This window comes from Malassezia sympodialis, genomic scaffold (assembly GCF_000349305.1).
Source record: "Malassezia sympodialis ATCC 42132 genomic scaffold, msy_sf_5, whole genome shotgun sequence".
Classification (NCBI taxonomy): domain Eukaryota; kingdom Fungi; phylum Basidiomycota; class Malasseziomycetes; order Malasseziales; family Malasseziaceae; genus Malassezia; species Malassezia sympodialis.
Window position 1 is genome coordinate 215,915 of NW_017387803.1, and position 12,014 is coordinate 227,928.

The 12,014-nt window shown below is 57.2% G+C and overlaps 7 protein-coding genes across 7 annotated transcripts; 3 read left to right on the forward strand and 4 right to left on the reverse strand.

The window, feature by feature from the left end:
- Nucleotides 1-20: 20 nt before the first annotated feature.
- Nucleotides 21-1,700, reverse strand: MSY001_1290 (uncharacterized protein; the record flags this gene model as incomplete). Its single annotated transcript, XM_018886405.1, has 2 exons — nucleotides 21-1,432; nucleotides 1,469-1,700. The coding sequence occupies 2 exons, from the start codon at nucleotides 1,698-1,700 to the stop codon at nucleotides 21-23; spliced, it is 1,644 nt and encodes a 547-aa protein (XP_018739882.1).
- A 25-nt stretch (nucleotides 1,701-1,725) lies between these two features.
- MSY001_1291 (uncharacterized protein) lies at nucleotides 1,726-3,500 on the reverse strand (the record flags this gene model as incomplete). The annotated part of the gene is made up of 2 exons (XM_018886406.1): nucleotides 1,726-2,789; nucleotides 2,819-3,500. The coding sequence occupies 2 exons, from the start codon at nucleotides 3,498-3,500 to the stop codon at nucleotides 1,726-1,728; spliced, it is 1,746 nt and encodes a 581-aa protein (XP_018739883.1).
- Nucleotides 3,501-4,223: 723 nt separating this feature from the next.
- MSY001_1292 (uncharacterized protein) lies at nucleotides 4,224-5,399 on the forward strand (the record flags this gene model as incomplete). Its single annotated transcript, XM_018886407.1, has 1 exon — nucleotides 4,224-5,399. One exon carries the CDS (start codon nucleotides 4,224-4,226, stop codon nucleotides 5,397-5,399), a length of 1,176 nt encoding a protein of 391 aa, XP_018739884.1.
- A 337-nt stretch (nucleotides 5,400-5,736) lies between these two features.
- On the forward strand, nucleotides 5,737-7,392 carry MSY001_1293 (uncharacterized protein; the record flags this gene model as incomplete). The annotated part of the gene is made up of 2 exons (XM_018886408.1): nucleotides 5,737-5,871; nucleotides 5,899-7,392. The coding sequence occupies 2 exons, from the start codon at nucleotides 5,737-5,739 to the stop codon at nucleotides 7,390-7,392; spliced, it is 1,629 nt and encodes a 542-aa protein (XP_018739885.1).
- Nucleotides 7,393-7,427: 35 nt separating this feature from the next.
- Nucleotides 7,428-8,600, reverse strand: MSY001_1294 (uncharacterized protein; the record flags this gene model as incomplete). The annotated part of the gene is made up of 1 exon (XM_018886409.1): nucleotides 7,428-8,600. The coding sequence occupies one exon, from the start codon at nucleotides 8,598-8,600 to the stop codon at nucleotides 7,428-7,430; it is 1,173 nt and encodes a 390-aa protein (XP_018739886.1).
- A 779-nt stretch (nucleotides 8,601-9,379) lies between these two features.
- MSY001_1295 (uncharacterized protein) lies at nucleotides 9,380-10,331 on the forward strand (the record flags this gene model as incomplete). The annotated part of the gene is made up of 2 exons (XM_018886410.1): nucleotides 9,380-10,024; nucleotides 10,050-10,331. The coding sequence occupies 2 exons, from the start codon at nucleotides 9,380-9,382 to the stop codon at nucleotides 10,329-10,331; spliced, it is 927 nt and encodes a 308-aa protein (XP_018739887.1).
- Nucleotides 10,332-11,187, reverse strand: MSY001_1296 (uncharacterized protein; the record flags this gene model as incomplete). Its single annotated transcript, XM_018886411.1, has 2 exons — nucleotides 10,332-10,455; nucleotides 10,487-11,187. 2 exons carry the CDS (start codon nucleotides 11,185-11,187, stop codon nucleotides 10,332-10,334), a joined length of 825 nt encoding a protein of 274 aa, XP_018739888.1.
- Nucleotides 11,188-12,014: the final 827 nt, after the last annotated feature.

Consider the following 12,014-nt stretch of genomic DNA (forward strand, 5'->3'; position numbering starts at 1 on the left):
CACCTATACCACTATGTCCCTTAGTTCTTAGGTCGCACGCACCCCGCGAGTAAGTCGAACGAGTTGCCGTCCGGCTGCACATCCACGGCGCCGGGCACCGTCGGAGCGAGCCACGCATGTGCGTCGGACGCATGCACCGCTGCGTCCACAGGGACGGTGCGCAAGAGCCCGTGCTCGCTTGTGACACCTACGATGCGCCTGGGCGGCCCAGGCGCACCGACGAGCGTCACCACCTGATCTGAATGCAGCCATGCGCGGCGGTACGCCGGCACGAACGGTGCAAACGAGTGCGCATGGTCGGCCCACACACGCAGCAAGGACTCGAGCGCGGCATGGATCGCGCCAGCGCACGACTCGAGCAAGACGCCGGTGCTGCCAGCTTGGGCCGCCAGCTCCTGGATGCTCGTAGTCGGCTCGTCATTGAGGCAGTTGACGCCGCAGCCGACGATTGCATAGAAAGTATCGCCCTCACATACGGCCGTGACGAGAATGCCGCCGATCTTGACAAAGTGCCGAGGCTGGCCGTCTGCTGCGAGACACACACTCCCGAGCTGCGCGGTGGGCACCTGGGCATAAATGTCGTTGGGCCACTTTATACGCACGCGTCCCTGGATCGCAGGATAGGCTGCTTCCAGTCCGTATACGATGGCCAGCGCCGCTAGGTACTGCAGAAACACGGCCTTGTTGCCGATGTGCAGAGGCAAGTGCACGGTCGTGGAGAAAGGCAGGCAGCCCAGCGGCGAAAGCCATGCATTGTGCGCCCGGCCACGGCCGCGCACCTGGTGTGTCGCAATCACCGTGGTGCCGGACGGGCAGGCGCGAAGCAGGTGACGGTCCGATTCGAGCAGGGTCTGTGTGCTCGAGACCCGCTCGCCGTACACAAGGAGATTCCCCACCGACACTTGGAAGGACCGGGGCGACGGCCACGGCAGTACAGAGGACCGCGCCCGGGCCGCGCTGAGAGCTTCGTAGTAGATGTCCATTCGGAAGTGGGGCGTCCGGGGCGCAACGTCGGCCCACTCGGACGGTCGCACCGCCACAACAGCGAGCGCGTCTGTCGCGTCCCATGCCTCCAGGACCGACGCAGCCGGTATCGTCTCCCAAACGGCAAGTGCCGTAGGCGCCTCTTTCAGCCAAGTGGGCGGAGTGCCGGTCCGCGAGGCTGGCGCAAGCAGGTGCTGGAGCCATGTATCGAGCAGGGGTGCCGCCAGCGCTGTCACATACAGCGGCGACAGCTGCTGTGCGGGCGCGTCCTGTGTGCCGCAGTGAATCTTCAAGGACCGCAAAAAAGGCACGAGATCCCCCGCGCTAGGGTTCGCTGTCCGGAACAAGAGCAGGTGCCCCTGACCGTGAGGGACGGTCACGGCTGCCCCGGCGCTCGAGGCGCCGCTGGCCTCGAGGACCAAGCAGAGGTGATTCGCAGCCTCCCCTACTGCCATTAAAATCCCACCATACTCGGTCCAGGTACGTATTTTCGCCAGAGCAGCGCGGCTCGCATCTGACGGCTGCCAAAGGGCATCGGACGCATCGATGGGGCCCAGCACGATCATGCAGGTGGAAGCCTCCCAGGGCGCAGCATGCAGCGCCTCGAGCGTAACCGCCTGTACATCATAATGGCCACCCGTTGCCTGGCGAAATACACCGACGAGCGAGTGTGCAGCGCCCGCGTGCGCGCCGTTATACACCAACACCTTGGCCATGGAGCGAAGGAGCGTGCGTCGCTGACTAAGCTACAGCGTCTAGCGATCCCAGGCCGGCAAGCACATACGTGGGTACGGCCGGCGCGTCCGGCGCAGCCACGTCCTCTAGCTGGCTCACACCGGTGAGGACCAACATCGTGTCGATACCACCACGTTGTCCAAACAAAATATCTGTGTTCAGGCGGTCGCCCACCATGATCGTGCGTGACTTTTCAAAGTCGCTGCTGGCGAAGATGGTGTCGATCATGGGCTGGTTCGGCTTGCCCACAACGATAGGATCACGCCTGGAGGAGTCGCGCAGACCGGCCCAGACGGATCCGGCACCGGGGAAGAGTCCCTCCTTCGTTGGGAACGTCACGTCCTCGTTGGTGCACACAAAGTGGCAGCCACCCCCGAGCTCGCCCGCCTTGACCGTGCCTGTGGCGCCGGGCCGCGTGATGTAGCGAAATGCTTTAGCCAGCTTGGGGTAGCTGAGGGCCGTGTCAATGCCACACAGCACTGCACCCACCGTCGGATCGATCGCGCCGTCCGCGTGCAGCGGCGAGAAGTCGAGACCCTGCAGCGGCGCGCAGTCAGCGGGGTCCGTGCCACCCAGGTAGGATATGCCCACCGCATGTAGCTCTTCTTCGAGGCCAGCCATGCCTACCACATACACCTTGCGGTCGGGCGGCAGTTGCAAGACATGCTTCAAATAGAGGGCAGATGCATACGCAGAGGAAAAGACCTCGTCAATCTCCGCATGGATGCCGGCCTGCTGAATACGCTCGATCAGCAGACGACGGCTTTTGGACGCATTGTTAGTCACAAAGAGGATGCGTTTGCCACGCGCCCGCAACTTCTCTAGCACAGACGCTACGCCGGGTAGCGACTCCGTACCCGACCACAGCACACCGTCACAGTCAAACAAAAAGTTATCATAGCGATCCAGGAGCATCGCCATATCCTCCTCACTTCGCAGGTGCTGATACGCCCCGCGGGGCACCGACGTGGATGTCATTAGGCATTCTCCACATCGACCGTGTGCTGCTATAAATCGTCCCCCGGCCCGTGCATCGTGAGGATGCTCTCCGGGGCGGGCTGCCCCGCCGACTCCAACGAGGAAGGAGAGGGATTCCAACCGAACTCGCCGGCATGGTCGCCAAGTCCATCTTGCATGCGCTGCTGTGCACGAGAATTCTCTTCCTCGAGATCTAGGTCCAGATTGAATCCCTGTGCATCGTTCAAATCGATAGAGGTGATGCGGCTCGTCACGTTGAGCCGGCTGCGGCGAATCACACCCAAGAGGCGCATGCATTGTACCACATTGCGTACGATCAGGAGCACGCTATCCAGCAGCTCCTCGCCCATGCCGGGTCTCTCGGACAGGGGTGAGCATCCGTGTCCCACAAACAACACGATGAGCGTAAAGACACACAACAAAACTAGGCACAGATCGATCACATTGAACGTCGATTTCCAAAAGTGTTTGCCAAAAGCGACGAGACGCACACCCACTTCGCCCACGAGGGCCATATTCACTAGTAACTCGAGAATGTAAAACGACGGGCCAGGACATGTCCATAGCAGGGACATGGCCACGGTCAGGAAAGACAGACCCGCCATGCTCGCATAGAGATAGAGATAGGTGGTGGAATGAACAAACCGGTTCGCCAATCCTTTGAGCACTTCCTCGCGCGTAAGGCGATAGGGCGATGCACCAGACAGACCCTGGCCTTCATATGCAGGTGCTAGTACATCAATGGTATAGGGCTCATCGAACGCCTCGCTGCTCTCGAAGAGACGCTGGTCCGTACCCCGCATCCCCGCACGATGCCACTTTGAGCTGCCAGATGAAGAAAGAGGTACGTGAAAGCGATAGGCACTCGAACTAGAGGCCGTATCTGTTACCTGCGCATCCGCCAACGTTGAACTTGGCGGCGAGAAGGCGAAAGCTGCACGCACGTCTCGATGCCGGCGCGTGGAAATGGTGGGCGATAACAAACCTGTTCGCTACCAGACCTTGCCACATATGTCGACTACGAGGCCTCTGGACCCTCCATGATGCTATATACCTGCCTGGGCCAACCCGTCGGGAGCGCTCCTACCCACGTTGCGAACAGCCTGTCATCCGTCTATCGTCCGTCGACGCGCCGATTACATAGCCCTGACCGTGCCACCGTGGCACGATCCCCCCGGCAGACATCACGTGGGTATTCGGACGTCAATCACGATTGGCTCCACGGAGCCCAGGTAACGGTGAGTTGAGCCTAATAGGTGCAGAACAGAACCTACGAGCACGCTGGCCAACCGATCCGCCGCGCGGTTGCGCAGCCCGTCCCTCCTGACGACCGGACAGCAAGGAGGCTGTAGCGGCCCACACATTCTGCCCTTTTTCATTGCCGTCTGTCCTCATCATGGATCTGAGGGTTGGAGGAAAGTACGTATTTGAGAGTGTGGCTGTCGTCATCGAACGGCCTCAAGGACTGGATGCTAACCTTTGACAGGGTATGTCACCGAGTTGACCGTGACAGTAGAACTAACATTATGCAGTACCGTATTGGAAAGAAGATCGGATCTGGCTCCTTTGGTGATATTTACCTTGGCGTGAATATCATTAGTGGCGAAGAGGTTGCCATTAAATTGGAGTCTGTAAAGGCCAAGCACCCTCAACTTGAATATGAAGCGAAGGTGTACAAGACTCTTGCGGGGGGTGTGGGCGTGCCCTTTGTGAGATGGTATGGCCAGGAGTGCGACTACAATGCGATGGTGATTGACCTACTTGGTCCGTCGCTAGAGGATCTGTTCAACTTTTGCAACCGGCGTTTCTCGCTCAAGACAGTGCTTCTGCTGGCAGACCAGATGATTTCGCGCGTCGAATACATCCACTCACGTAACTTTATCCACCGTGACATTAAGCCCGATAATTTCCTTATGGGCATTGGCAAACGCGGCAACCAAGTCAACGTGATTGACTTTGGTCTCGCCAAAAAGTACCGTGACCCAAAGACGCATCTGCACATTCCCTACCGTGAGAACAAGAATCTCACGGGCACGGCTCGCTACACGTCTATCAATACACACCTGGGTGTGGAGCAGTCTCGTCGCGATGACTTGGAGTCTCTGGGCTATGTAATGATGTACTTCTTGCGGGGTTCGCTACCTTGGCAGGGACTTAAGGCTGCCACCAAGAAGCAAAAGTATGAACGCATCATGGAAAAGAAGATGATGACGCCTACGGAGTCTCTCTGCCGCGGCTTCCCGACAGAGATGGCCATATACCTCAACTGCTGTCGCTCCCTCCGCTTTGACGACCGCCCGGATTACAGCTACTTGCGCAAACTTTTCCGTGACCTCTTTGTTCGGGAGGGATACCAGTATGACTATGTATATGACTGGAGCATCCAGCCGCGGGAACGGGTGGAGCACCCGTCGCGTGGTCTGGCAGCTCCAGCCACCCAAGATGAGGCGGCTCAAAAGGCGACCGGCGCTGGTCAGGCGCCTCGACGCAAGGTTCTGCCGGCGGACCAATTGGCCAGTGCGGACTCACCAGTGCGTGCGCCGATGGTATCTTCTGCCAACGACTATGCGCGGGCCATGCCCTCAACGAGTGCCATGTTGCCTGAGTCCGCTCCCATGAGCCCGTCTGCCATGCCTGGAAGCAGCACCGCCCAGCCTATGTATATGGCTTCTCAGCCTGCTAACGAGGCTGAGTGGCGCTGAATTTGCGTCGGCCTTTCCAACGTCATTCTCTGTGTTCATGCTGAAACATACTTACCGCTATCTAATGTACCGACGATAGAGTACCTACGTAAAAGCTTGTGCTGAGTCGCATGGCGGCTGATCTGCTAGGCCTCAGTGTGGATGCACGTGAGAACGGCGGTGATACGCACAAAACAAATTAAAGCCATCAGAGATAACGGCGTAACTCCACTTGGCCATGGACAGGGCACGCCGCCTGAGATATGGGCACCGCTTATCGGAACCGAGATAGATTATGGCCATGGGATTTAACAGTGGAATAAGAAAGAGCCAGCTCCCTTCTTAGGAAGCGTCCCAGATGTCTGAGAGAGGCGTCGTTGCGGATGCCCCATCCGTCAATGCGAACGAGCAATTGGCTCGTCTCGGCTATCAGAATGAGCTGCCCAGAAGACTTAGTATGTTCTCTGTCATGGGACTTTCATTCGCTATAATGGTATGTTCGAGACGCTAATCAGTGCAGGCAGTTCCATACGGACTGAGCACCACATTCCTTGTCTCCTTGGTCAATGGCCAATCTGTCACGATCTTGTGGGGTTGGGTGCTAGTCACATTGATATCCATCGCCATCGCGCTGTCTCTGGCCGAAATCTGCTCCGTATATCCAACAGCTGGCGGGGTCTACTTTTGGGCTGCCCTACTATCGTCAAAGAAGTGGGCCCCGATCTGCAGCTGGGTTACCGGCTGGCTCACGCTTGTGGGAAACTGGACTGTCACGCTATCGATTAACTTCGGCGGGGCCCAATTAATTCTTAGCGCCATCTCTCTCTGGAATGAAGACTTTTCGGCCAATGCATGGCAGACAGTCTTGTGCTTCTGGTGCGTAACGCTCGTGTGTTATTTAGTCAATATCTTTGGCGCCAAGTACTTGGACAAGATCAACACGATCTGTGTGTATTGGACCGGATGCTCGATAATCATAATCATGATTGTCGTTCTCACTATGGCGCCATCAAGGCACGATGCTGAGTATGTTTTTGCCCATTATGATTCGTCGCAATCTGGGTGGCCCACAGGTTGGAGCTTTTTCGTCGGACTGATGCAACCAGCATACGTGCTGACGGGGTACGGCATGGTGGCTGCCATGTGCGAAGAGGTCCAGAACCCTGAGCGAGAAGTTCCCAAGGCTATCGTGTTGTCGGTCGTGGCAGCTGGTGTGACTGGTCTTGTATATTTGATTCCTATTCTCTTTGTGCTACCTGATGTCGACGCTCTTCTGAATGTTACGAGTGGCCAGCCAATCGGATTAATATTCAAGCATGCTACCGGCAGCGCAGGTGGCGGCTTTGGACTGCTGTTTCTCATCTTGGGGATCTGGTTCTTTGCTGGTATTGGCGCTCTGACGGCGTCTAGTCGGTGCACTTACGCATTCGCGCGAGACGGTGCGATCCCATGGTCAAAGTACTGGTCTCGAATTGATAAACGCTTCGATATGCCAATTCTTGCCCTCACGCTGTCGGCCGTCATTGACGCACTGCTGGGGCTCATTTACTTTGGTTCTGAAGCGGCATTTAACAGCTTCACAGGCGTGGCTACCATTTCTTTGTCGGCTTCGTATGCCTTCCCGATTCTGGTTTCGTTAATAAACAGGCGCCGTAAAGTCTTGGGTGCACGATTCTCGCTCGGACGGATGGGTTTCTTTGTAAATACAGTGACGATCTGCTGGATTGTGCTGGCTGTGTTCCTCTTGTCCATGCCGACGTCCCTCAAGGACCTAGACGAATCGTCTATGAATTACGCGAGCGTGGTCTTCGCCGGATTTGCTGCTATTAGCTTTCTTTGGTATCTGCTATGGGGTCACAAGCATTTCCAAGGGCCGCCCATCCTCCTTACAGATGTTCCCTCGCTCGCGATTGGCGTCCACAAGGATGGCTTGGACGATGTCGAGAAGGCCGAGTACCGTGAGAAACAAGAGACCACGGTCACAGACTTTCGACAGGACGAATGGCAAAGTTGATCAAACAGCAAATAGATGTATAGACGCGAAGCAGGTTATTCGTCTCGGTCGTTGGGATGCTCCTCCAAAGACACGTCCTCCACGAAAATGAAGAATGCAATGCAAGCCACGTAGCATAGATTCACAAAGATGAATACCAGGTGCAGCGCGTCTCCGTAGGACGCCAGTGCTTCGTTTTGAAGTTCCGTAGGAAGCTGGGGGATGAGCGTAGAGTCATGTCGAAGTTGCGAGATCAGATCGTCGGAACCCGGTCCAAGAATTCGACTCTGAAGCTGGCGCAGCAGGTTCACTTGGAAAATGCCGCCAGGGATCACCACGCCCATCACTTGGCCGGCTGATCGGAACAAGTAGCTCATACCCGTAGCAACGCCGATCTGGTTCGGTCTGACAGTGTGGATAAGAGCGATCAGGGAGCAAACCAGGTACCATGACTGGCCCATAGTCATAAAGATATTCAGGATAAAGGGGGAGACCGTGGGGGGATTGGTGCGATAGGTCGTCAAGGGGATACAAGTCAAGCAGGCAATGCAGATAAAGAGCAGGCAGCACTTGTAGTAGCGACCGTGCTTGCGAATATAAAGACCCGCCATAATGCTTGAAAACCCAATAGTAACACCGGCAGGAATCATGCGAATACCCAAGTCAGAGGGGGCCATCTGGCCAACCACTTGGAAATAGAGAGGGAAATTGAAGTTAAAGGCAGTGTAGGCCATCGTGAGGAATAGGCACCCCCACAAACTCGACCAAGCAGTGCGGAGAGACAGAACTTCAAACGAGATTAGCGGCAACTTGGCACGACATTCAAAGTACATGAATAGGACCAAACACAGCAGGGCCGTGGCCATACAGCCTAGCACCGGTCCACTGGTAACCGCCATCATGCGCGTGCTGATCAGGTCCAACGCGACCAGGGCAGATATATGTATCATCGCGTAGGAGATAAGTCCCAGAAAGTCAACGGACTTGATTCTTGTCCACGTATTTTCATCTGGAGCAAAATGGGCGGCCTCGTCGCGCTCAATGAGTGTAAAGATGAGAGTAAGAGCAATCGCAAGAGCGGGTATCTGGATGAAGAAGCACCCGCGCCACCCCACAATATCCAATAGAATACCGCCAAGAGGTCCGCCTGTCGCACCGCCTAGACCATACATGATGTTTGTCATGCCTTGGAAGAGGCCACGAGACCGGAGAGGCACGAGAGACGACATGATGACACTGGTAATGGTGCTCAGGCCACCGCCGCCAATACCAGCAAAAGTCCTTGCAAGGAGCAGTTCGTTCATACTGCGTGATGCGCCACACCAAAAGGTGCCGACCAAGAAAATGGACACGGCTAGGATCAGGCTACGCTTGTGGCCGAAAGTGTCACACAGACGACCGTACAGTGGTGCCGTGCAGCAAACACTCAATAAGTACGTGGATCCTAGCCACGAAGACTTTTCCGCAGCTTTGAAGTAGGACGAGATGTTCCCCAATAACATCGCCACAATTGTGGTATCCAGACTGGAAATGAAAGTTATGCACCACAGCGCCATGCATGGAAGCAACGTCCGCAGTAGCGATGGCGCATGCTTCGGAGTGTGGCTCTCGTGATCTTGTGCGGATCCATACGTAAAGTTGAGCTGCTCCGAGTTCAGTGGCTCACTCTCGCTATGATCGGTAGCTGCCATACTGTAACGGGCAGAGATGCATTGAGGCTTTCCTGCTCAATAAGCTATCACGTGGAGGCTATGATAAGAGCTCGAACAGTCCCAAGATGGGGCGCTGCATCCATGTATGCTATACATAGTGCTACCACCAACATGTCCCCGCATTCTAGGGCATTTGACGGAAGCCTTGGCTAATTACGTAGAGCAGAAGGGTTCCGCCGTGCTTCGGCGCCTCGGCGGTGCCCCGATGGGGCGCAGCCGGTGGGTGGAGTAGTCACGTGAAGCCAAAAAAAGTGGCGACGCTAGCCGTCAGAGCGGGGGCGTGCTAGACGATCGCGATGGCGCTCCGCAACTATGTGCAGCGCCGCAACCACAAAGAGCGTGGTCAGCTCGCGCACAGGAAGCACCTGGGTTTGCTAGAGAAACACAAAGACTATGTTCAGCGTGCGCGTGATCACCACGCGAAGCGTGACAAGCTGCAACGCCTGCGACAGAAGGCGGCTGACAAGAACCAAGATGAATTCTACCTCGGCATGGTGGGCAAGAAAACAGAGAAAGGAGTCCATGTTGATTCTCGTGGAAATAGGCCCTTGGACAACGACGTTGTGTCGCTGCTCAAGACCCAGGATGCTGGCTACGTCCGAAAGCAGATCGTCAGTGAGAAAAAGAAGCTGCACGCTCTGATAGAGGAGATCGCGCCACGTGTGCCTGGTATGCGCATTGCCTACCTTAAGAAAAAGCCCCAGTATATCACGGCGCTGAGGCGAGCGGGTCTGCTCGGCGCCGTGGGCGAAGAGGCGGACGCGGGCGACCAGGAGCAGCAGCGCCTCCATGGCTTTGGCAAGAAGACTGTGTGGGTGGACAGTGTGAACGAGAGTGCGTGCAAAGTACTGACGGGAGTGAAATCTATGGCATCCAAGTCGAAGAAGAGCAGAACGCCGGCCGCACCAGCCGAGCTGACGCCCGCCGACAAGGTGGGAGAGGTACGTGCGGCCCTACTTACCACAGCGGCAACTGGGTGTGAAGATCCGCGAGTTGGCCTCGCGGCAGCACAGACTCGATGCACTTGCCGAGGCGGCGAATAAGCTCGATGTTGTGCGCACGCTCATGCGGACGCGCGGCTCGCATGCGGTCCCCAAGAGGGTGGTGCAGCAGATGAAGGACGACGTGGCGAAGAAGGGAGCGCAAATCACGTCCAAGGGCCTCGTCGTGACTACGGACGCCGATGAAGACGATGTGACGACTCGGACCAAGAAGCAGTACAAGTGGTCCAATGAACGGAAAAAGTAATTAGTGGACGAGAGGAGCGCTCTCCTCGTCGGCTCTGGTGGGCACAGTCCACGATCGGCGCCTGCTCTGGATGGCAGCCACTGTGGCGCGGAGCACAGCCAGGAAGGAGATCACGAAAAATATGCTGTAGAATATTAGTGCGCTGAACAACGTACATGGCCGACCAGTGAATAAAGCGAGACGATCGCTGCTCGCAGGCAATGGCGAGGAGACCCATTGAGATCACCAAGGCGCCGGCGATGTCGCCATTGCCATAGAACACATAGCCTGCCGCAGTGCTCTCCAGAAAGAAGAGGGAGACGAAGACGAGTGCCTTGGTGATGAGGCCCGCCTGGTGGGCGTGTGCATCGACGCCTGCCACGGCAAACGCAGCGACAAAGAAAATGATCACGATGAATCCGTGGTACAAGGACACGGGCAGATGGACAAACAGGACTTCAGGCACGCTAGAGCTATCGCTGGACATGCGCAGGATGCCGTAGATGTGGCTGACAATGCCCGCCACGAGCAGGAGCACCAAAAAGGCGCCGAGGCTGAAGACGCGAGATCCATCGAACGAGTAGAACATGCTGCAGAGCGAGTTGAGGAACAGAAGCAAAGGGAGTCTCCATCCCAGGTGCTCCGTCACAGCCTTGTGGCCCGACGGCCAAAACTGATACACCATGAGGCCGAACAGCAGCGTATGAATGAGCGACCACACGCCGAAAAACCACGGCGCAGGCGTGATGTAGGTGGTGATTGGGCCGCCCATCTTGTGGCCTGAGAGACCCGAGTACACATTGGAGGATGTAAAGAGGAGGTAGCTGGCTACATTGGCGAGCTTGAGCGCCCAGACTTCTGTGTCCGATCGAGCCATGGTGGCGAGGCGGGGACGCTCGGACAAGTGGAGAATGGCCCTTTTTCTACAACGGCACCAGGTGGCACCCTAGGAGACCGCGCCCGTCCCATGGCGCAGGGGTAAGGTGGATGGATACGTCGATCGTGCGTCCGTCTACGAGAGCACGTCGTACCAGGATGGGAATCGCCTCGCCCTCCTTTACAGTGGCGGGCAGAGCTGCCATGTGCTCGGACGTGATCGGGTCCCACGGACCCCACCGCACGAGCTGATCGCCTGCTTCGAGGCCCTGCTGTCAGTCATTCGACGTACCGCCCTGGCTGCTGGGCCGTTTGGGGCCACCGAGCGCACGGCCATGGGGCGTGCGCGGGTGTTGCCGCGCTGTGCGGCGGCCACCGCCTGGGGTAGGGACGGGGTATGGGGGGGCAGCGCCTGTGTCAGCAGGGTGGCCAGCTGCTCGTCGGCCTCGCGGCGGTCATTCCGTAGCCGCTGGACCTGGTTGCGCGCCTGTCGGATAGTAGGGATATCGAGATCGGCGCGGGGGAAGCCCTCGGCGTCGAGCAGGTCCGACGACATCGTGGCCTGGTTCTGCTCGAGCACGGCGTGATAGTGGGCCTGGATCAGAGCCGTCTACGTACCAGCTCTGCATCGATCTGCTTCCGTTTCGCGTGCCAGTGCCATGCATCCGACTGGGCTTGCAGGCTCATGACCGTGCGTGGATGCTGCGCCGCCCGATCGCCGCGCGGCCAAGCCGGCCGAGGAACCGGTGCATCTCCACTTTATCTCCTGCCTGGAACCATGTTATCAACGATATTTCAGCCATGTGAGATCCAAGTCAACTTGATTCA